General features: G+C 41.1%; 1 protein-coding gene and 1 non-coding gene across 2 annotated transcripts; one reads left to right on the forward strand and one right to left on the reverse strand.

Annotated features, from left to right (window-relative positions):
- The first annotated feature begins 550 nt into the window (after window positions 1–550).
- On the forward strand, window positions 551–623 carry trnaa-agc (transfer RNA alanine (anticodon AGC)). Its single transcript has one exon. It is a non-coding gene; the product is annotated as a tRNA-Ala (tRNA).
- Window positions 624–2,186: 1,563 nt separating this feature from the next.
- On the reverse strand, window positions 2,187–21,214 carry LOC115565934 (otoferlin-like). The gene is made up of 43 exons (XM_030391603.1): window positions 21,018–21,214; window positions 19,727–19,797; window positions 19,236–19,362; window positions 19,086–19,140; window positions 18,783–18,914; window positions 18,346–18,408; window positions 18,159–18,243; window positions 17,911–18,070; window positions 17,506–17,692; window positions 17,215–17,401; window positions 16,703–16,926; window positions 16,189–16,297; window positions 15,653–15,836; window positions 15,346–15,466; window positions 15,131–15,231; window positions 14,785–14,875; window positions 14,574–14,690; window positions 14,302–14,454; window positions 14,028–14,217; window positions 13,697–13,821; window positions 13,444–13,578; window positions 12,375–12,536; window positions 12,170–12,289; window positions 11,922–12,083; window positions 11,622–11,784; window positions 11,296–11,369; window positions 11,082–11,108; window positions 10,854–10,985; window positions 10,666–10,738; window positions 9,754–9,863; window positions 9,484–9,621; window positions 9,174–9,305; window positions 8,941–9,068; window positions 8,665–8,835; window positions 7,384–7,544; window positions 7,083–7,225; window positions 6,890–6,978; window positions 6,694–6,792; window positions 6,345–6,586; window positions 6,047–6,225; window positions 5,820–5,920; window positions 4,463–4,672; window positions 2,187–2,918 (listed from the first exon to the last, which is right to left on the reverse strand). The coding sequence occupies exons 2-42, from the start codon at window positions 19,770–19,772 to the stop codon at window positions 4,492–4,494; spliced, it is 5,379 nt and encodes a 1,792-aa protein (XP_030247463.1). The 5' UTR covers window positions 19,773–19,797; window positions 21,018–21,214; the 3' UTR covers window positions 2,187–2,918; window positions 4,463–4,491.
- Window positions 21,215–24,052: the final 2,838 nt, after the last annotated feature.

A 24,052-nucleotide genomic window follows, 5' to 3' on the forward strand; every position in this document is an offset into this window, starting at 1 on the left:
CTCCGCCAGAAATCGTTTGAAACGCTGGATAAATATAATCGTCGTATGATATAGTAATACTATTATTAAAGTATAATGGACAAGATGCACATTATGCTTAATTCCCATTTTGAGTCATAATTATGAAAGAGATAGTCTCATGAGATGTAAGAAACAACAAAGTTATGGGGAAAAAATAAGTGAGTTTCTACAAAAATATCAAGCATAGTTTCCTATCAGGATTCAATATATTATCAAGTCTCGCTGTGATCCATAACGCGTCAAAAGTGAATCTCTTTTGCGGAGAATATTAACGTACCAGTCTCAACAGGAGCTTCCGTATTAATACAGAACTGGCTCAATAAACAACTAACAGTCCCATTTGGTACCAGCAGATGGCAGCACAGCACCATGTGTGATGGGGTCTTCTCTGAGGGGGCCAGTGAAAGTTACAAATATCTTTGAATGTTGCGAAGAGGACTATCATGAAGCATCCCTCAAACATAACACATGTCAACCCTAGGAAAGGTTTTATGTCGAAATCGATTACATGATTTCAACGGCCTGCGGAGGGGGATTAGCTCAGATGGTAGAGCGCTCGCTTAGCATGCGAGAGGTAGCGGGATCGATGCCCGCATCCTCCAGTTTTTATTCTGTACTTGCACTCTGTGTCAAAACTTAGCACAACCATGTCAACCTGTCAATTTCATAGTTATTTGGAGCCTAAAGATGTTTTCAGTAGAAGGATACTAGGAAAAATAATACTGACAAAATAGTTCTGTGCCAAATATTTTTTTATTTCCTACATAATGTCAAAGATACAGAAATGTATTTCTACCTGACAGCACTAGATGTTATCTTCTTCACAGTTTTTCCTATCTGAGATGTATATTATACTCAAATAAGGCTATCAAAACCAACAGCCCAAATCTAAGTAATTTTCATAATTATTTGCAAAGAAATACCACCTAAAATATATATTTTTTTCTATAAAAGAAGACTGGGATGTCTTAAATTCGTCAATCAATATATTCGGAATGTCATGTTTGAGACCCAGTGAAAGCCGCTGTCACTGGAGAGTGTGAGCGAACAGATGGTCGAACAGATGACGTTAAGATTAGAAACGCTTGTAGTCGCCACTTTATTCACAAATTCAAGACAGACAAATATTGCACACTGATGAGATCACAATAAATCAGCACAAAGGTGACAGTCCTGCAACAGCAACAACCACAATAATAATAATAATAATAATAATAATAATAATAATAATAATAAATAATAATAATGATTTTAGCAAGATAAAACTAACCATCATTGTGAAATAATAACAAATTCTCCCCACTACATTGCAGTAATGGATTTTAGTGATAACACGTCAATATGAGAACGAGCTTGCCGTATTGAGTACTGCAGCATCATTAACGCTTATAATCTACAACTTGATGGTGTCTTCTGTCAAGTGGCAAAACTCTTTCAAGAACACAAGGAAAACTTACAAGGGAAACAATTTCTGTGTGTGTGAAACAGTAAAATCCAGCAGATATCTCAGGCCCCCAACATTTTCTTCACCATGTATCCAGGCATGTTGTAGAGGAAAAGACCCAAGATGGCCAGCAGCAGGAGAGCAGTGACGATCTTGATGGTCAGCCACCTGTACTGGTCACATATCAGGTGCTTCGCAGCTTTGAATGGGATGAGGAACCAGAGGAGGGCGATGTCTGGGCGGCTGGTGGAGCACAGAGACAAACAGTGTGTTAGAAATGTTATCGCAGATCAAATATCCACTGGTTTTGTTTCAAAGTAATATACCCAACCTTTTTTTCAACCAGCTTTGAGGGTTACAAATTGTAAGGAGTGTTTTTTTTAGACATTTCTGTTAACAAGGGGGATGCAATTTGGTTATTTTGCTAATAAGGCGGATGCATTTTGGTTATTTTGCTAATAAGGGGGATGCAATTTGGTTATTTTGCTAATAAGGTGGATGCATTTTGGTTATTTTGCTAATAAGGGGGATGCATTTTGGTTATTTTGCTAACAAGGGGGAAACATTTTTGCCATTTTGTCCAATAAAGGGGATACATTTTGTAATTTTACTAACAAGGGGGATCCATTATGTCCATTTCGCTAATAAGGGGGAAACATTTTTACCATTTTGTCCAATAAAGGGGATACCTTTTTGTCATTTTGCTGACAAGGGGGATACATTTGGGCCATGTTGCTAATCACGGGGATTTAAATAAAAATAATACATTCTCAAATATACAACACAATCAAGGAAATTTATACATAGATAACAGGACTACTGGAACTTGGAGGGTTCAGAGATCAATTTATGCACAAATAAACACAAACATGACAAAACATTGTACAAGCAATAAAATATGAAGGGCACATATAAAAGTGAAATTATTAACATAGTTGGCTTGTATAGCCAGCTACTCTAATAATCTCACTTTTTTAATCAATAAAACCTTTAATATCTCTGTAGTAGGTTTAACATGTGAGCAACGGAAAACAAATGAACAAACAACACCATATTTCAAGCAACAAGAAAAAACACTTAGTCATGTCTTGAACTGCCAAAATGTACACAAAACTGCACACCCTTAGATAAAGTTAACATGTGTTGGTTTTTGAACAGGACACCAGACATATGAAGCTAAGATTAGGAAATGTTTACAGTCATCACTTTATTCACAAATTGAAAGTCAATACTGCACACCGGTGTGTGAAACAGTAAAATCCAGCAGATATCTCAGACCCCCAACATTTTCTTCACCATGTAACCAGGCATGTTGTAGAGGAAAAGACCCAGGATGGCCAGCAGTAGGAGCACGGTGACGATCTTGATGGTCAGCCACCTGTACTGGTCACATATCAGGTGCTTCGCAGCTTTGAATGGGATGAGGAACCAGAGGAGGGCGATGTCTGGGCGGCTGGTGGAGCACAGAGACAGAATTAGGCAATGCCACCAGAGACAGTCGAGATTCAAAACAGAGAAGGAGGATTCCTACAAAGCACTGATATGATTTGAGGCAGTACCTGCTTACCTCCACACCAGGGAAGATATTCATTTTGGAGTTTATACTTATGATAGACGGATGCACGTGTTTGAGCCTTATTGCTAGAGAAATGTGGCTTGAATGTTTCATACTTGATGAATTGAACTGTCACTTATCATTCCCCTTGTCCACACTAAGCATAAACACAAGCATAATCACTACATTGTGACTCTGCTGTAAGAAATGGAGGGCAAAATCCAGCTCTGAAGCTCATACAAGACTGCATTTAAGTCTAAAGTAGTCTTAAGTAACAATTTCCCTCTAAGTGTTACTATGCATGCACTGCATCTCTACATTAAACTACATAAAGATTTAATTTCTTAGTAAACATACATGTAGTAGTTGCACACTTTGCTCCTCAGATGGCTAAGACCTCTCATGTTATTACTTTTTGCACGGATCGAGGGCTGTGGATTTTGTCCAACATCACTTTTATTGAAGTCACATTACTGAGGATGGAGAGGAGGAGTGATTCAAGAGAACAGTAGTTCTTTTAATATAGATATAGACACGTGAGTGTTGTATTAAGGTCTGAACGTAGCCGCCAAGATCAGTTAGATCTTTCTCAGATCTCTAAATTCTCATTTACACACACACTGCTTAGAGGTAAGGGAGAGTGTGGTTGTTTTGAGGCTTTATTCACAAATACTATCATATTTTGATGTGCAAACGAACATTCATTTATTTCAAACCAGTAACAGTTAACAGTGCAAACATGACTGGAATATTGATAATTACTCAAGAGTAAGCGTCACTACAGGGATGGTTAAATCGCTCGCTTTAAATGGAGATTTGGTTCCAAGCCCGTTCCACAGTCCAAATTAAATTCAAGTGATAAGAGTAATTCCCACACCAAATTTTTAACTCCGCATTGATAAATCGATATCAATTGTTTTAATTAATTGTTGTTTAGGGGGATTTGATTCTCTGCGCCAAAAAGAAAGATCAGGTGGTGTGTGTGTTGCCTTTGGCTCATCGGACACTCTGAATGCAGATTGACGAGTCCACATCAAGTCTACTACAGCTTGTGAAACTTGGTGAACTAAAAAATTTACGATTCTTTGTCAGGTACATTTTAGAATGTTTTTACTGGTCACATTTTATTTGGATCATAAACTGTAGACTTTCAGGTGAAACAAAATCTGCTATTCGTCGCCTGATTGCAAGAGTAAACATATTAATATACAACTCAGCATACTAAATCCTAATATTGAGGGGAGAATATGTTTTTCTTAAAGCACTCTCAAATCATACTGCTTTGCTGTTTTTATTCCGTCTCAGCTCTTACAATGACTCGTGGTCTATCTAAATTGTAACACTTGTTCTGAAATTCTATGATTGAAGGGAAACTGTGGATAAAGTGAAAGAAGAGAGAGAAAGGGGATTGGAAGCCATCTGGTTAGTGAAACTGCTGGAACCTTCTGCAGATGTGTCTGAGAGTAACATCTCAAGCTCCCAGCATTTTCTTGACCATGTAACCAGGCATGCTGTAGAGGAAAATGGCCAGCAAGGCCAGCAGCAGGAGAGCAGTGACAATCTTGATGGCCAGCCACTTGTACTGGGTGCAGATCAAGTGCTTAATGGCTTTGAAGGGAGTGAGGAACCACAGAAGGCTGGTGTCTGGGCGGCTGGAGAGATACAAAAAAAAACAAAAAAAAACACAGATGTTCAGAAGCACAGACTTTTAGCTTTATGGATCTAATGTTGCTCTCTTCTTATGTATTTTTTTTAATTTGAGATTACTGATACAAGGACAAAGCAAAAGTCAGAGAAACACTTTACAGTATATTGAGAACTTAAAGACGACTCACAAAAAGATATGAGGAGCAACTTACCATGTAAAGAAAGAAGATCGTAGAGATAAGTCCAGAGCTTGGTTGAAGTAAATGCAAATAAATGTCTCCTAAATTCAGGAAATTGCTTATTGTGGTTTATTTTTTATTCTTTATTATGAGTAACTTATAAATGTTTAGGAATATGTTTATGCTTGTTTTATGATTGTTAGGAAACCCGTGTTCTTTGGTTTATGAATGATTTATCTTTGTATTTATTCATGTGTTTATGATGATTTATTTATCATAGGATTTATTTTGTTATTTTTGGCCTTTTTGCGCATCAGACCACTTTTTAGTTTTGCGTGTCCATGTGTATTCAAGGGTGAAAAGTAGCCAAGCCATGGAATAAACTGAACAACGTAATTAAAGGGGACCTATTATGCACATTTCCTGCTCAATATTTTTATTCTGTGTCTCCACTAGAATAACATTTCCTGGTTCAAAGTTAAGAAAAATCCTTATTTATCTTATACTGGTCCATTATGGAGCCTCTCAGTTATCTTCTGTCTGAAACTCAGTGTTTTAACCTCTGTCTCTTCACAGCCTCCCCTAAAAGCCTGCTTTCTTTGGATTGGACCATAAATCCTTACTGTACAAACACACACCTTCCTAACTTTATTCGCTGATTTGTTTTTTTTATCATGTTTTATGGTGAGTTTTATTTGTTGCTTAGCTAGTTAGCTCAGTTAGCAGCAGCAGCTAGAGGTCCTATTAGCTACAGTTGACTCTGCTCGGACTGGGACAAGTGTCTATACCTCTAGCAAGGGAGATTTGGACGGTTTTCCCGGAGGTGGGGAGAGTCAGATAATAAGACCGCTAACTGCATGGCTAAAAGCAACAAAATAAAAAGCATAATAGGTCCTCTTTAAGGAAAAATAGATAAAGAGTGCTCGGTAATAAATATTTGGGCAGCAGGGTGATGACAGAACATCCTTCATACTTGGGTTTCTCCAGTGGATCTGGTTCGTTTCGTCCTTCACCAGCTGGGCTTCTCTCTGCCTCCTCTCCTGTCAGAAGGTGCAGCTCTGCTTCCACTTTCCCCTAAAAGCACAACAAAAACATGTGCTCCTAAGCTATTGTCCAGCTCTTCATACATTCATCCAACTTTTTACTTTTGGTTATCGCGGCAATGACAAACATTATGGGTTACACTTTGCTCTCGCTTACCGTGAGCTCGAACTCGTCCTCTTCATTCCTGGCCACAAATGGCCACCAGCCTTTGATCCTCTTCTGTTTGAAGATGGAGACCATGGGCATCTCTCCTTCATTTGTCACCATCTCAATGCTGCACTGCTTGGCGGTCTTCGCGCCACGAGGGAAACGGTTAAGGTCCAGCTCAATTGCACCTATAAAAGAGACATTATTGAACATGATGGGAATTAAAAAGAAGTAGTGGATGGTCTGATGAGCTCCACTGTAAGATGTACCAAAAGCCAATTTTAACATAAATGACTGTTCGCCGCACCTAAGAAGTCGTCTGCGGAGAAATGGTCAGCGTCCCACACTTGCAGATTGAGGCGAGCTGGGATCTTGTACTCGGTCTCGTCCCAGGCAAACATGGACTCTTTTTTCGAGATGACGATCTTCTCCTCAGCCATGAGGTAGTCGAAGGGGTAGACGAAGCGCCAGTTGAAATTGCCCTCCCCGGTGATGGAGTGGTAATGGACATCTGTGTCCTGCTTGTCCTCCTGCTGCCCCTTCAACCAGCTGTTACAGTACAAGGTGAAGGATGGATTCACAATATTTAACAAAGCATTGTTTAAAACAATTGGTTGTTTTCCTCACCATCCAAATCATACAAAGCTTATAAGTACCCTCGAACAAATATGTCACTGGATTTCTCGCCAGTGAAGATGTCGTCATCCTCCAGAACGACCTCGTCTGTGTTCCAGACGATCACCCTCAGTTCAAACCTGCACAGAAGCGTTGATTAAGCATTCATTTCCATAAAAGCTCTCCTCTGGCAGTTGGATTAGCTAAAACTGTGTATAGTGTATACAGAGAACATACTTCTTCGGTTTCCTTGGTGAAATGTCAAGAGCAGGGCCAGGTGCAGTCATGTCCTTAGGGAACATATCCACCCACATCTCAATTCTCCCCTGAAAGTAAATGAACACAAGGAGATGTTTGGTCTTAAAGTGTGCGTAAGAGTCTTGACACAAAGGTAGGAATAGAGCCAGCGCGAGCACACCAAAGGACGCACTTGTTCAATTCCCGGTTTGTCAGGGTGGAGCAGCGGTCTGGTTTCCACATGTTCTGGGACGAGTTTGCAGCCGACCTTTGGGATTTCCTCCCAGTGCTTCAACACGGTCAGAGCCAGATGTTCCTCCGTTTGCTTCTTCAATCCTGATGAAAACCAATTTGTCAATACTCACTTTTAGTCACACGCAATTCTCTGCTGCTCCAGTGAAACATCAGTAAGTAAGTTGTTTCTTGCTCCATGATAGGTAATTAGTTTAATGCATTAGGAGAAACAAAAGAGTTCAAGTGAAAAGATCATTTACCATTTTCATCCTCTATCTCTGTTGGTGCCATGAAGACACGGTTCTCCACCTTCACTCTTCCTCCAGGGCCGTAGTGAGGCCCGTCGAGCTTGCCATCCTTGCACAGCTTAGCCAGGATTTGTGTGGGTTTCAGTGGGTCCCGCCACACGTTGTAACCATGGCTATGGGAAAGCGCAAAAGTAGTCACAATTATATAAATCTGCATTACAACCAGTGTTGGGCACGTTTCTTTAAAAAAGTAATTAGTTATAGTTACAAGTTACTTCTTCCAAAAAGTAACTGAGTTAGTAACGAAATTACTCCACTATAAAAGTAACTATTGCGTTACTTTTTATTATTCCCCCTTTTGAGCTCTGCATTCATTTTAGCTACTTGGCATCCATGTATTTAGAATATGTCTTCCTGCATGGCGGACCAGCCCCTGTTCTCCCCGATATTTTACCAGTGAGGGCTCTGAAGGAGTCTCAGTCAGCTGTTGATAACAGGAGCATGTTCTCAACAACATACCTGCCTATCATAGCATTCAGTTCAGTCTGTGTCAAGTTTTTGTGAAGCTGGAGCAGAGAAATCCAGCTGTAGCTGCTTGGACAGCTTTGTGTCCTTCTGTGTTAGCGGAGCTCACATTAACCACACTTGGCCTGCTATTATCATCAACAGTGTCAACAACTGTGTTTTTTGCCACTAGTGTTGTAGAAGCGGGTGCCGTTGAGAGATGATTCATTAGATTAGAGTTGCTTACAACGGACGTAGACAAAAGAGATTAAAGTAGTGTCTGTACTCCCACTTTGAAAACGTTAACTTTCCCTGCGGACTCGCCATTGCTACAGTTCACTTCTGCTAGTTTGTGTGTGTGAGGCTGCTGTGTGCGTGTGTGGTTTGTGTGTAAACTGAACACTGCCTCTGATTGGCTTACAAACTCTCACTCTACCTTAGAGAGCCAATCACCATCACTTATGCGGTTGTCCCGCCCCTCCCTCCTCCCTCCTCCCTCACCAAGCTAAAAAAAATAATAAAATAAAACAGCTTTGCAGCTCTGGTGGCTGCAGCCAAGTCGGATGACAACAGCTTCAATGAGCAGCTTCAGTTTGTAACGCGCCACATTTAATAGTCGGTAACGGTAACGGCGTTGTAACGGTGGAAATAGTAATTAGTTAGATTACCCGTTACTGAAAAAAAGTAACGCTGTTAGTAACGCCGTTTATTGTAATGCCGTTATTCCCAACACTGATTACAACTGGCTGACATGGCCGTAAAATAGAATATTTGGCCGTTGATTCTTACATGGCGTAGTTACTCGTGATGCCACATGTGGCTCTGTGTTTGCTGTAGAAACGGTTCTCGAGGTCAAGTTTGGTTTCTCCGATCAGATCATCGGTTCCCACTAGGTCCCAGTCATAAATCGACACTGTGAGTGTGGAATCCATCGGGAACGTGGCCTCCACGTCAAAGGATCTGATAAGATGAGAAATACACCATTTGTCTGGTTTTCATGTACATTAAAACAGTTGGATCATATAGTAACAACACTTTGATCAGAAACAAAGAGTTTCTACTTACTTGCCGAACAAAGGGTTCAGCTGTTTTGAGATGTAGTTTTCTTTGTCCTTGATCTCTGACTTTCCCAGTCTGATTGCGATGTATGGATCGGCCTTCCCATTAATGTCAGCTGGATGCAGATCAGTTGCCTACCAAAAAAATTTGATAAATTAAGAACGAAATGAATACTCTCATCATCTGAGAGATCGATGACAGAATTCTCATTAAACTGTAAAAAAGATCAGAACATGTACCCTGATAACGTAGATGCGGACGAGGACATTGATGGGGTCGTTGTGAGGAATGTTCTGAAACATTCCCATGTTGGAGTCGAAGCTCATGTCTCTGGGCATGTCATCTGACACTTTGTACATGCACAGCGAGCCCTAAAGGGAAATAGTTAAACAATAAAATACTTAACCATTTATTAAGCAATTGTTCATCATGTATTTGTCTGTTTCCAAAATAACTAAGAACTAAAGTTTAAGTTGAGCCATTATAGAGTATTGCCGAGCAATCTGTGCCGAGCTCCTAATGAGAATAACTAAAACATCGTGTTCTTACTTTGAATTTTCCGACAATTCTGTCCTCATCCATAACGTTTTGGTCGTCATCATCGCCGCCTTTCCCCCTGAACAGGTTAAAACTGTGCAGCCAGTCCTCAAAGTTGTCAAAATCACTCTCCAGTTCCTTTGGGTACACCTAAAAAAAATTATCAAAACAGCCATTCATTTTTTTTATATGTTTTTCTCAGAATGGCCCCTTAATTCGGGATGACACTTCACAATGAATGAGAATTGCTTCAGGCTGCGGCATAGACACCGAGTCCCGTACCTTCAGCTCATCCAGCTTCGGCTTCTTCTTCTCGAACATATCTGGCATCTTCTTCTTCTTGCCTTTTCCTCTCTTGGTGCCTTTTACAGGAGAGTCATCAGGTTTGATATCTGAGTACAGGTTAGCAGTGAGGACGGCGTGAAGAAGGGGGGAGCAGGAGTGGGGGAATGAAGGAACAGAGCACTCGAGACATGAATTCTACATGAAAGTTGCCAGAAACCAGCTGTTACCGAATATGACAAGCATACCAGTGAATTATATACTATTGAAGTATACAGTTCAGTGGGGATACTTGGTGGTGTGACAAAAACGTCCAGACAGGCCGCTATGTTCTTGAAAGTAAAGATAAGCTCACAATTGTTTCCTTTCATTATAATTCACAATGAGGTCATAAAGTGCAGTATACTACATTTGCACACATGAGATATATATATATATAAACCTAAATTAAATGCCTGTCGTCAAACTGCATTGTCTGTGCTTTTTGATGATTTTTCTCATTGACAACTTTCATGGTAGGCATACGGATGATATGCACGTGTGGGAGAGGAAAAAAGCGGCGGTTGCACGTATGGGAATTTGGATTCATGTCAGCATCTACACATGGAGGCATTCTTGGGCTAGGAGGATCTAAGAGGTTCACTACTGCACTGTAGAAGGAAATGACAATCAGAGTTAGTCAGTTCGTAAAAAAAACAAAAAAAACAAAACATGAACATGCATAAACAATAGCGAAACTAGTATCCGAGTGCATTTGTTGTTGTTTCTCCCCTCTGTCGTATGACTTTAAACCATCACAGATTTCCTAATCCACCGTATCAAGGCCAGGAGAACTTGCAGCTACTACTTGGCACGGAGGTACACGAAAGCATGCATAAAAAACTTTAATGATGATGAACTCTCTGGCTTTACCTCCGCCGTCTGCAATGTCCATGTCATCTTTGTCCTCTGAATCTGACAGAGCAGCTTCCTGAGCCTTGAGAGCCTGTGGGAGCAGAAGGTAACATCTCAACCGGATTCATCAAGAAGAACGAGATCCAGGTTAAGATCTGAGTTCACTCAAAGACTCAAAATGGCCGTGCAATTTCCCTGTTACTCACCTCTGTCAAAGTTTCAATGGAGGCAAAATATTTGGACCACCAGTCCAACATGCTCTCGTCAAGTTCCTCCTCTTCGATCTCATCGCCCTTCTTCCTCTTCCTCTTTTTTCCCTTTCCGTCCTTGTCATCGTCCTGTTTGTTTGTTTTTTACACAAGATGCAATAAATATATTTGGGCTTCAGGGCTTTTGCAACAGCACAACACATCTTTAAAAAGCACTCTGCTTACCTCAACCTTGACCACAGCATCAGAGCACTGGGTAGAAAAACAAATTGTATAATGTTACATAATGTGACGATATCCTTCAGTGCAATTACAACAAGTTTTTTATAAAAATAGGCTGCCGTTTGTCCTGTCTGTGAAGCTGTCTGTTCTTAACGTGCCCTTTTGGAGAATGACTGTTTGAATCAAGGTTACATAAAGATTTAAAGACAGAACTCACAGAGTCTAGCTTGACCACAGTGTCCATCTTCTTACAAGACGGCTCAGTTTCCATGCTGACGACAATAATTTCCTCTGAAAGATGAAAAGATAACAAGGTGAGGGAAGTTTATCAATAAAGCAAAATTTAGACACATGGCAAAGTGCTATACAAGGGCGCAGAAATACATTTAATATTAGACATTAAGAAAAAAAAGGTTGTGTAGTGCTCTTCTTTCTTGGTGTTGTTCTCTGGATTTTGGATTATGTTGTTCTTCATTGTCAACAATCGAAAGAAAATACACTGTGATGTACAATGTCTCCAGGTTTTACTTTTTTTTTTTATACCTGTCGTGGAGTAGTTGTTGGCCTGCTTGTCTGTTGCCCTGTAGATGAACTTCCGCAGGCTGGTGACAGCGTTAGAGCCGACCAGAGTGTAGCGGCCAAAAGCCCTGCAGTCCACCACTCGGATGTTCAGCGGCGGGTGAAGCAGCTCATTCTCAGGCAAATCCTGACACACAATATCCAGAATTAATTTGATCGATGACTGAATTTATTTATGAATATCAGCAACACACTCAATTTGTGTTTTCCAATGCGCTTGGCATATACATTTGATCTATTGGATTAATTAAAATGACAAAGTACCACTTCAAACCACTTGACAAGGGTGCTGAAGTTGGGGTTTTTCTTGTAGTTGGGAATGAGGGCAGACTGCACTCCCTTTCCAGCACATTCAATGTCCACACGAGGCCGATCCACCTGGGCCAGGTTCACCCTCTTCAGGTCCCTCAAGCCCCAGAACAAAACCTGAGAGTTGGGGAGGTTCAGTGATTTTATTGTCTATACTTTCATTTTCTTACTTAAAGAAGTTAGAGCTGAGACGAAATCTTCACCTCAATCCTGTATTTGCTGAGCACTGGTCTGATCCCCAGTGGTACAGGCAGGATTGGACCACGGTCCATATCCGTGGGACCGTCTATGGGAGGCAGGTCAGCTTTCCCATTGGGGCCAATCTAGCACAAGACACAAGCGATCTTTAATTTTCAACACGATCAGACAACTTTAGTTAATAGTACCCTGTGTATCTGACAGCCTGACCTGCAGCAGCTCAAAGGCTGCCAGCATCTCTCCGGCGCTGCAGTTCCCACGGTAGATCTGATAGTACTCCAGTTGCGGGGGGAAGCGCGGTGGACCGTAGTGCTCGTCCGCCATCTTGACCACAGGCTTGGCAAATGTTCTGCCCATGAAGTCGGCCTTACCCTGGAAGCATAGGAGCAAAAGAAACCTTGAATACATGGCACCACAAAACACAAATTCTGGTTTGAATATTTGAAAGAATGGTCTTTTTAGCCTACCATTTCCAATCCATCAGAGTTCATATATCATGGTCACTTACGGTGCAATCATTAACTATTTGATTTGTCCTGTCAGAAGGAAGAAACATGGCTTGGGATGCGCATGTTTCTAGGGAGGCTAAATAAAAGTGCATGGAAGATAAAAGTAAAACAAAAAACAACATCGCTGAAATAACCAGTGAACTGCAAAACAGACGCGTGTGCCTTTTAAGAATATACAATATCAAATCTCTCTTGCAGTTAGTGGTTATGAAGAGTCCAAATTCTCTGTCGGCCACATACAGAAAGCACAACATTTAAGTTAAAGGGATGCAACAGGTTTAAGTTGATCAAGGAGGGTCCATCTATCCTTATGGACATTGCTTATTCCTCTTGCATGCCTTTTCTATTCAATCTACTCTGCACACATTGCAGCGCTGCTACAGTATACCAAGCCATCAGAATCCACACTCTACTTATCCACAGGGTCATCCAAAGCAATGGTGTAATTGCCAGGAGCAAATGTAGAATTGACAGTCAGCAAAAGCATTCTTTCAAATATAAATCATATCAGGTTGTCATTAAGGCTAGCAAAAGTGGTTTAGCTCCTATATTAATCACAATATAAAGTAACATCACACGCTGGTTTTAGAATCATTAGGTGACATGTTTACTCTTACATCTCAACTGAAAGACAGGCAGGCTCTTAAATTATTAGGATGATAAGGACGGACGATTGCTATCTGGAAATTCAAGCTGTGTGAAGGCAGACTGTTCGCTTGCTTTGACACAAATGGAAAGAGACTCGTCTCTGTTTTCGAAACCACTCTTACCACTGTGTCTTGATCATAGATCTCAATGACGATAATAGGAGGGTCGTCTCTCAGCTCGGTGGCCTCTCCGAACAGCTCCACGTTCTCGAAGACCAGCAGCTGGTCCCACGTTGGGCACAGCGTCTCAGCCAGCACCTAGAAGTAAAAAAGTAAAAAAACAAAAAACAATTAATGAAGATTAAGGATCTGTGATGCACCGACTCACATTTTTAGGCTGATGGCTGACTTCCTGAAAAGCATTCTGAGTGCTCACCTCAGTGACCTGACTTTGTGTCGAGAAGAAGACCCTCGCGAAGGGATCAGACAGACCTGTGCTATCGGCAGCAAACAGGCTGCGAGCCTGGTACATGTGGACCCTCAGCTGGAAGATCTGCTTCACTGTGGACGGATTAAGACTCTCAATATCAACCATATAGCTATACTCGATCCGTTCCAAGTACAGAGATTTGCAAAGATGATATTAGAATTATCCTAATGTCATAGCCCAAAAATATGGTGGATAAGGTGAATTATTATTATTTTGTCAACTGATAACACATATAAAATGAACAAATAAGAGATATGGAATTGGTCGACGGTCTTACTCATGTACGTGAGGCTGATGGGAGGTGAGCACGGCATGCCAGGTCCTCGGGACAACTTATTTTCTTCAAATCCGTTGGGCAGGCCGCACAGGTAGTCTTTACGCTGTTTACTCAGACCCAGCCACAAATAAATCTCTATCTTGGACTGCACTGTCCAGCCGGCAGGCCCGAAACCTTTCTTACCAGGGATCTTTGTTACGAGAGGGGAAAGACAGCATGATTACAAAAGCTGCAGAATTAAAAAAAAGATTTACTATATTCAGTGTAAGCTCACCCTGAGAAAGATTGTCTTGACTTTGCCGCAGTCCTTCCCTTTCTCCTCCTCTATGGTGGAATAAAGGAGGTCTTTGGAGGGAACGCGTGCATAAGCGATGCGCTTCCCGTTGCTTATCATCCATATGAAAACATCAGGAACGCTGTGTTGAGGCTGCAGAGAGAAAGAAGGCTCACATCATCATCATCACATCAACACGAAAGGACCAAAGTGAAACGAGCAGGCACAGCAGATACTGTATGTAAATGGCAGACACATGCTGTAGATTTCACCTCGTCAGCCAGGAAGCGCAGCTTTGTGAGGAAGTTCTGAGCCAGCTTGATTTTATCTCTCACTGTGCTCTTCTTCACCTGCGACCTCATGGCTTTAGCTTGCTGGCCGATGCTCTCCTGCACCCGGACACAGCAGAGCATTTAGCGAGACAAATATCAATAACAAACAAGCGGAAGAGAAAAAACGACAGCTCCTTTTTTGTTGACGTACCACTTCTGACAGACACAGCTTCAGTCTCTCCCTGTCAAGTTTGGTCCTGCCAGACTGGTTTGGATCCTTGTTCGCCAGCGCAAGAAACTGACTGAAAGAAGTGGTGCTCAGTCAGTAACAAAGTTTCTTTTAACCTATTAGACTTGAATCCCAATTTCAAAAAAAAGTTTGGACACTGTGGATCTTCTCACATTGTATGTTGTGGGCACCACTTTTTACAAATAAACAATAAAGTTTGCATGTGAAAAATCGTGATAAGGATCTGCATCGTTCTGTTTCTATTAATGTTTTGCATAGTGTCCCAACTTTTTTTGACATCAGAGTTTTAAGTTTCATGACCACACACTTGCAGCCCTGGCTGAGCTCCTCGAGGACGCCTCTCAGTCTGCGCTCAGGATAGGTCTTCTCTGTCTTAATGATCTCCTGCACATCATTCAGTCCATCCTCCTGCAAAGGAAGATGTCATCGCTAAGTGAGCACAATTAAACTGCAAATAAATAGCGCGTACTAACTTTCTCTAATACTTTGCTCATCTAGTTATTGATAAAGTGTGAATCTTGCCAGTTTGTCTGCGATGTTGTCGATGATGTTGGCGTTGTACAGCCTCCTCCTCTGGTCCTGCCACCAGCTCTTGATGTAGATACAGGGCTTCCTCTCAAAATATGGCAGGTGGAAGTAGTTTCTGATAATACAAATAAGAAACACATTAAAATGCATAAAAAAGAAAAACTGTGATGTTGAATGAGGTGCAAAAAGGGGAGGGAAGAAACTCTAATATGCAAACTTCAAAAGACACATGTATGGTTAACTAAGTACTATTTATTTAGTTTGTTGTTATTTGTTCAGATGGTGGTATTTTTGCTCTGACCGATCGGTGATGACAGGTTTCATTGGAGGAGTAGTCGCCACTGAAGTCAGGTCCCCGTCGTCGTCCATCTCCTCCTCGCTGGAGTTGTGGATCAGTTCAGTCTCCTCCTCTTCACCGTCTCCTCCCCCCTTCTTCCCCTTTGTTTTTGGCCTGCCAACCCCGTCAATCTCGTTCCCGTAATAACCTGGCACACGGGTCACACTCGTAAACGTCATTATTACTTTAAATGGAAATCCTGGTGTTTTTAAACGTGTTCCCTTTCCTTTATTTGGTGTCTCAATGACATACCAATACCAATGACATAGGTATAGAAAGTTTGGGAATTGGTCCAGTAGATCCCTTTTGGTACCTATATGAGTCATTCAGGCCCAATAATATGTAATAATTGGGCCATGTTTATCCTTTAATGGCTTGTGATCAATCGTAAATCAAGCTCAGCGGTAGAGATTTTTACAAAAAATAAATAAATAAAAGCACATTTGTCAATGCATTATGCTCAAAAATTAGAGTCAAAATGAGGAAAATTACTAAAATACCTATGGTGAGCTCAAAGTTGATGGGCTTATCACCAATCTTTCTGTCTATCATTGTCGCCTCCAGGAAAGAGCCAAAGAGGAAAAACTCCTCAACCTTCCCGGTAGCGGTCTGGAAAAAAAAGAGACAAACCAATGTGAGTTAATATGGGTAGACATGGCCTCACTGTCTTAATCGAAAACTTAGACAGTAATAGGAGACTTCAATCGACAACTTTTGACTGGATGACATAAACTAACGTAGGGACGACCCTGTCATACAAGCCCATGGACAGTGCCAATGGTTTCCCTGGGGACTTGGGATAACAGTCCCACTGTGCTCAGCTGAGTTTGGTGTGTGGCTTACATTGCCCACCAACAAAAAGAAGCCACATTAATGCAGAAGGCGTGTTAATAATGCACAAGGTGGGCTAAATAAAGACAATTAATAATTCAATACAACCACAGCACAATGACCTGTCAGCAGGACTGACAATTAACTTCCTCTGCATGGCTGCCCATCCAGGCAGGGACCCACCTCTGAGATGTTGGGTACTCCCTCCAGCTGCACCTCTGTGGAGCTGGTAATTTCAGGTGAGGATGGGTCCAGGATCTCCATGCCCAGGCTGATGAGCAGCCGGGCCCTGAAGGACACTCCCTCTCCGAGGCCCTCATTTAGCTCCTGGTACTCGTCCATCAGGGTGTAGGTACGAGTGGAGCCGTACATGTTGACCCAGGCAGGTCCCAGCGTGGGAAGAAAACCTGAAGGATGAAGAATAAATAGGATTTGCATCTGATAATCTACTAATTATGGATATTAGGCAGAGTGCAATTCTATGCAAATCCTTTTTGAACTAAATCCAATTCAATTCAATCTTAAGAGAAGATATTTAGTGATCAACCTGATAAACCTTGTTTTTTTTTGTGAATATACAATTATTATGAGCATGACGCCTGCAACATGAAGGGTAAGAAGAACCATAGCGTTCCAGAAGAGGAGTTGTAAATTGACAGAAGAGGAAAAAATTGAAATAAAAAATGATATGTCACCTTTGTCCCCATCATTAGAAAGCGTCCGTAGGTCCAGGAAGTGTGTTCCTATAGCGACATCGTTCACTTTATCCGAGTCACGGATCTGGATCTTCATGCGCTTGCAGAGCGGTGGAAACATCTCGGTGAAGACAAGCTGCTCATTCCAGATAGGCTCGTAGCAGCTCTTCTGAACTGACGTTTTCCCCTGTAATCGCACGTTACAGTCATAAGGATACGTGAATTCAATCAGAAATTGTACTGTCAAAAACAGAGGTCAATGTACATTTCAGGATCCTTCATACTACTGACCTTCTGCCCAGCAAACTGCACTTGAACATAAGGATCGACCAGGTCCTTATTCTCTCCTATGAAGGCCTTTTTGACATTGGCCATGATGCTGGTGTTCATTCTGGGGAGTCCCTCAGCCCTGTAGATCTTCAGATAATAGCGAGCCCACTGTCTCTCTGCAGGCACCCCCTCTGGTAATAAAAGGTTGCTGTAACAGAAGTTGGACACAATGAATTCATAACAAACAACTTACCATCTGTGCTAAAAATGCTTTTTCTGCATTTGGTCAATTGCTTGAATAGAACATTTTGATTGATAAAGCAGTTCTTGCACTCCCAAACAACGCTATTGGTCCAACTCTGCAAAGTTCACCAGGATTCCTTGTCGACAATAATAAAGAATAATGTTTAGGTAGAATTTAGTTACCCCTCTATGTCATCTTCATCTGTTTCGTTGGCCTTGTGTGGAGTCTTTATAGTGTCTCCTTTGGCCACAACTGCAATATCACACTTAACGTAGCCTTTACAGCCCGCTGAGATGTCATCGGGGTCAGACAACAAAGCCCACTTGTGGTAGAACTGATGTTCTGCAAGACGAACAAGATGAAAAATTCACTAAAATATCAGTACAATCATTTTTTTTGATAAAGAAAGCTGATTTTAATGACTCTTTACCAGGCTGGGAGTAGATCGTGCCGACGTCCAGTTTAAAAGATCCAACCAGTGTTCCACTGCGCAGAAGATTTTTGGAGTGAATTACCTAAAGGGTTTTGGTTCAGGGAGACAAACATGGCGACATTAGATACAGTTGTCTTGTCTAAACAAGCAATCATATGAATCAATTTAACGTAAATCAACTTACAGACACTTTCAGGATTTTGTCGAACATGACGTCTGGAGGGACGTGGAAGTCGAACACGAAATACTAGAGAAAGAAATAGTTAATCACAACATTGTTAACATTGATCCTGTACTTGTATTCATGGTGAGGTTTTACCATGAACAGAAAATAATATGCAACCCTGATCACATAAGTTTGGACAAAGTGTAAGACATGTGATAATTTGCTGGACGGGGCACATTCCAGGTTAACTGGTAACAGGTGATAGTATTGTGATTAAGTATTAAAGGGGCATCCTTGAACGGCTCAGTTGCTCACACATTTGTTACTAAATGGGCTCAGAAACACTTTGGAAAACACAGTTTGTTCGCAAATTATTGCATTTGCATTGCAATCTATGTTTTACACAGCCTCCCAACTTTTCAGGGTTGTTGATACACTATGTTGTAATGACTGACTTCATTGTAGTATGGGCAGTTGGTTGATTCCTTCATCGAGGTGTACTTCTTATCTTCTCCGATCTCCACGCAGACCATTGGATCCATGTTCAGTCCCACCAGCTGCCTGGCTTCAACCACTGTCACGCTGACCTGAATTAATGAAATGATCAAGAATGTGACAGGCTGATAATGTGCCAATCGTGACTTAATATCAACAAAGCAATTTTATCATATTCTCAAAAAAAAGGTCAGTAAATCATCAACACAGGCTACAAAGATTAAAGATCTGGAACAATACAATGATTAGTAAGATGATCTTACTTGGTAATCTACTGGTCTTCCAGAACTGGGCTCCATCTTTATGTCTGGTTTTGATCTGTAAGACAATGATGTCAGACATTAGTGAGAACCTTAAGATGGATTCACATAATGTTTAGAAGGCAGTCGTGTGCACAGAAGAAACAAGCTTGCCTCTTATTTGAGACATTGTCGGTGACGGCTGTGACTGAGGCCAGCGAGATGGTGTCGGGATCTGGGCCTCCTCCCATGAACATGCCCTGACGATCCAGGTTCTCCGTCTCAAGAATAGCTGGCTCATCTGGAGATCATATAATGGACATGATAAGGACAACTTGCACCGAAATTAATGTGCCTAAAAATAGTGACAGTGAAAGCTTTCCAAGGTTTTACAACAGCAGTCCTGCTCAGACATTCTGTTTTATTTTGAAATTCACTCTGGGACTTTTCCTTTTTTTTTTTTTTTTTAATAAAAGTTGGTGACAAATTATAACAAGTGGAAATGGCCATACATAACATCTTTGGTATTTTTGTTTAACAAACTGTTCTCAAGTTGGCTGAAGCACTTTGAAAGGAGTTGTAAGCCAATATGAGTTTGTAATATTAGCCAGTACTTCCTCGCTTATTTGACCTTATCTTCGGTCATCCATCTTAGCTACTGATACCTCCGTTCCTGTCCTCCTTGTGTCCACGGTGCTTACTGCGCTTCATGGTTCAAAACAATCCTTTATTTGCTCTGTAGAGAAATTGAAAGAGGACAACAGGTTTGCACTTTTGTCTAGGAAACAGTCCTGTATAATCGTCGATGCAACTGCCTGAACGTCTCTTTTATAACCTGCTTTTAACTAGTTGAAAATCCAGGGAAGTTGACCAACGTTTTATGAACGTTAATCTCAATCCCAATGCATGTTCTGCAGTCAGAACCCCACTTTAACAGTCTGAATAGGAGAGTACAGCTACGACAAACAACTAAGCCGCGACGCTCTCCTCCAATGTCTTAGAGATAGAAGGAGGCCGATAACTAATTGCTATCAGGTTGCTGTCAAGTAGAGCAACTGGAAAATGCCTAAATATTTAAAAGCATCTAAATCATTGAATGCATTTTTATTTATTTTAATCCAAAAAGGTATGACTTAGGACGCATATTTCAAAATGCCATAACAGAATTCAAGTAGATCATCTGCGCTGTCATTTAAAGAGGGATGACTGCGTGCCACCAGCCCCTGGTTTAGCCTTCAAAAGGGGCTTTCAATTATTCAAATCAGCTGACCTTAATACATCAGCTAAACAGGATACATTTCACATGCATTGTGAAAAATAATACTCCTAAAATAATAACCCCACTGTAATTATTCAGCACAGTTCTTTGCGGAGTTTAAACTAAAAAAAAATCATGATAACTCTCAGTTGTTTTCAAGATCGGCATTTGTCAAGGATAAATGACGTACAGCTTGTCATGAAGGGCTCACACTTACTTCCCAAATATTTTATTCACCTTAGGAATATCCTCTTTACATTTTCAGAGTTCTGTGTAAAAGTTCTAAAAGCGTAAAACAAGCACCGTATATATATTTTTTTAACCCATCCCACAATACTTGAAACTTTGCCGAAACCAGGAGCTCAGCAGAAATAAAGAATGGCAATGATGAGATGATGAGCGTGTTGCACAGACAAACACTCAAGAAGTGTATGATAACCATTATGCAGTCAAAAAGTGCACAAGAACTACAATGCAAATATAAATATCGAAATATTTCTGTCGTATCCAAACAAAAACAATTAGCTCGACAACAGAGAAGCACAAATGCTAGTCATCAGAAAACCCCTCCTTAAGGAAACTGTCTTTCAAGTATTCTGCAAAACTTTGAGGCCTAAACACCAAGACTTAGCTTGCTACACCTGATCTTTGCTTGACGTGATGTAGCAGAGGAAACAGTATGATCTTATAATACATACCATACAAGAAAATGATGCTCACGTCTCCTTCCTGTGAGTAGCTCCAAGAGGTTCCCTGCAAGGGAAACAGCAACGTCTTCTTTTCTCTCTAAGGTGGAAGAAATACTACATACACATTTTAGACATTTACTCAGCAGCAAGAATAAGGCAACAAGGTAAAGTTCTTCAGAAAAGAATTGGGTTTGTCCGGGTCTGAAGTTGGGCAGGAGTGATGTGATACACCGATGAATAGTGCATGAGTGTTGAACCCGAGACTGGTAACTATAACTAGGCTCTGCTGAGAGACGTCACTGTGAGCGGAGTCTGCCAATCCACACAGGCTGCTCGCAAAACAAAAGAGAAGAAACAACTCTTTAAAAATACTAAATCATCTTTTAAGAGGGCCGCTGAAAAGCCAACCAGCAACTTCTACATACATCAAATGAATCCAGCTGACAAGTTGCTCAAAAAGCCTGATCCTAACTAAAGTAATAAATAGTCACAGAGTACAACGTGTTGCCTTTTGCAGGTTATATTAAAAAAAAAACATTTTGTCACGTTGCATTTATTTATTATTAGTAAAAACAGTGCCTCGCTCAAAAAGCTTCAAAATGCGTGAGCGTGAGGAAATCAATTTACTGCCTCGTCACTGGTGATAGGATTTCATGGAAGTAAACAAAATGTCAGCTCAGCCTACTTGGAAGAATGCTCCCTTTTTAATCTTTAACAGGATGAGGCTCCAAATTGGGCCTCAGTACAGACACACTGTCTCCTGTCACGGAATCACCCGTACTTATTTGCAATGCCCTGTGTGTCCAATCCATTCAGGTTTGAGCCTTAGCGTATTAAAACTGAAGCCAGTTTTGAATCGCACCGGTGCTGTTGGTTTTCTTGAATAAACAAGATCAAATAAGAAAAACATGACACGTGTTCCTCCGCAAACTTTACAAAGGAGTGTCAAAAGCACTGATTATGTTTATTTTTTGCTAAGATGCCACATGCTTTAGCAACTTCTATTCAATGCAGCTTCTTTTAGATGCCAAAGTACAACTCATCATCTCATCAATTACACATACAGCCAGTCTGTAAGCCATACGTCAAAGTCTAAAGTTGCTGGTGTCCGATGAAACAAGGCCCTGAATTATTTACGGGCTCCAGTCAGTGTTGCATGTGGCATCCTCATTATGAGGAGGTATCACTGTTCACAACAAAAGAAATAGATTTCGGTCTGAGGGAATAACAGAAAAACACATTCTCTCATTATTATAATTTTTACATTGAGTAAATATGGTCATGTTTTAGGAAATTATAGTATTCTACATTCAAGGACACTTAAATAAATTAATATTTAATCGATGTGTTTAAAACAAAACAGCAACTTTATGCGAGTAGTTTTTCTTGTTTTAACCTAGAACTGTGACAGATGCATCCTTTTCCCCGTCTGCACACCTGAAAGTGTGTGATACTCCCAGCGACACCAACCCGACCAAACTGCTGAGGGATTCTGCCCTTAATTACCTGATTCAATAACAGCTACGAGGGGTTGAGGAGATGTCCCGGATCCTCCAGGAAGGCCGGTAACCATGTCACCAGTCGTGCAAAGTTACTGTTCGCCCCTGTAGTCTAATATACTAACCTCGCTCTCTGACGGGTGTTGTCATCGTATGCAACTTTAAACACTTTGAAGTTGACATCGGCCACCACAGCGATGTGTCGCGGATGACTTTTAGGGTCTGATAAAGAGAAAAAACTTGATTGAGACAACAGTTATTACATTAGGCTACTATTAACCTTACATTATATCAAAGAACCTCTGAGAAGAAACGAGTCCTCTTAGGTGCAAGACATCAGCTAAGACATCCGCTAAGAATACTGACATTTATGCAAAATAGAAGCAAGTTTTTATTTGTATTTTGGGTGTATAATTAGGTTACACTGATGAATATGCATGAGCAAGCAACCAAGCCCTTAAACTGACACCTTTGACAATGCCGTCTAGGGTGAGCCACAGAATGACTTGATACCAACCATGCAATCTTATCCCACGTAGGTCCAGTGTCCAAAGTCCTTTTTGGGCGGTTGGTTGTAGGCAGGTTATCACCATCTCGTTTGTGCTCCAGTGACTCTGTGGGCGCACCAGCTGACCACGGTGTAGAGTATCCTTATGACACACCGCAGACTTTTGGATGGAGGAGTTTGGCAAGCGCCATCAGTGAAACACAGCCAAAGGGCATTGTTATTGTTGTGTCGGTGGGGGCGGCATTGTACTCGACAGCAAGCACGTAGGGCCCAGGTGGATTTGACCTCAAATGAACCCAGAAACGTACCTAAAATTCATTAAACAAAATCTGAATGATTAGTTTGTTTATTTTATAATGTGAAATGTCTTCTGCATCACCCAACCTCTGCATGGTGCGTTACTTACATGAACAAAATGGTTCGGCCTGTTTATGGCACAATTTTGCCTCCAGGGTGCATCCACTTTCTCAACTGGCTCCCAAATGGGCTTATTAAGGAAACTTAATAGATTACATCTACTCAGTGCTGTCATGATGAATGTGGTTGGGCTGGCCTCTTGCACAAACGGTCTGTCTACAAATGACCTTACTTAGAGAAATTGGGCTAAAGCAACCGGTTGATGCCACAGAAATGAATGGGAGCACCACCTTGGGGCCTGCTGAGGTGTCATTGCTGTGAAGGTTGCGCTATACTTTTTTAATGAAGGGTGGCTGGAAGGCAGTTAAATTGATCTTATTTATTTATTTTCTTTATACTTAACTTCATAAAGTAGTGAAAATGATCCCGAACTTAAACATCTACAGCAGTGAAACACACAGTAAACGCTGCATTCACTGACAGGGACTGTGTTTTCTGCATAGTTAGTACTTTTACCTACATATTGTTGATATGATGAATTAATAATTATGACTGCAGGGTTTTTACTCTGGTATTTCCAAAGTGCTGCATTTGCTTATGTAAAGGAGATGAACACTCATTTCACCAAGAGCAAAGAGTATCACAAAGGCCAAAGAAGTCAGAGGGTCACCACATTTTTT

The sequence above is a fragment of the Sparus aurata genome, chromosome 16, assembly GCF_900880675.1.
Source record: "Sparus aurata chromosome 16, fSpaAur1.1, whole genome shotgun sequence".
Taxonomy (NCBI): Eukaryota; Metazoa; Chordata; class Actinopteri; order Spariformes; family Sparidae; genus Sparus; species Sparus aurata.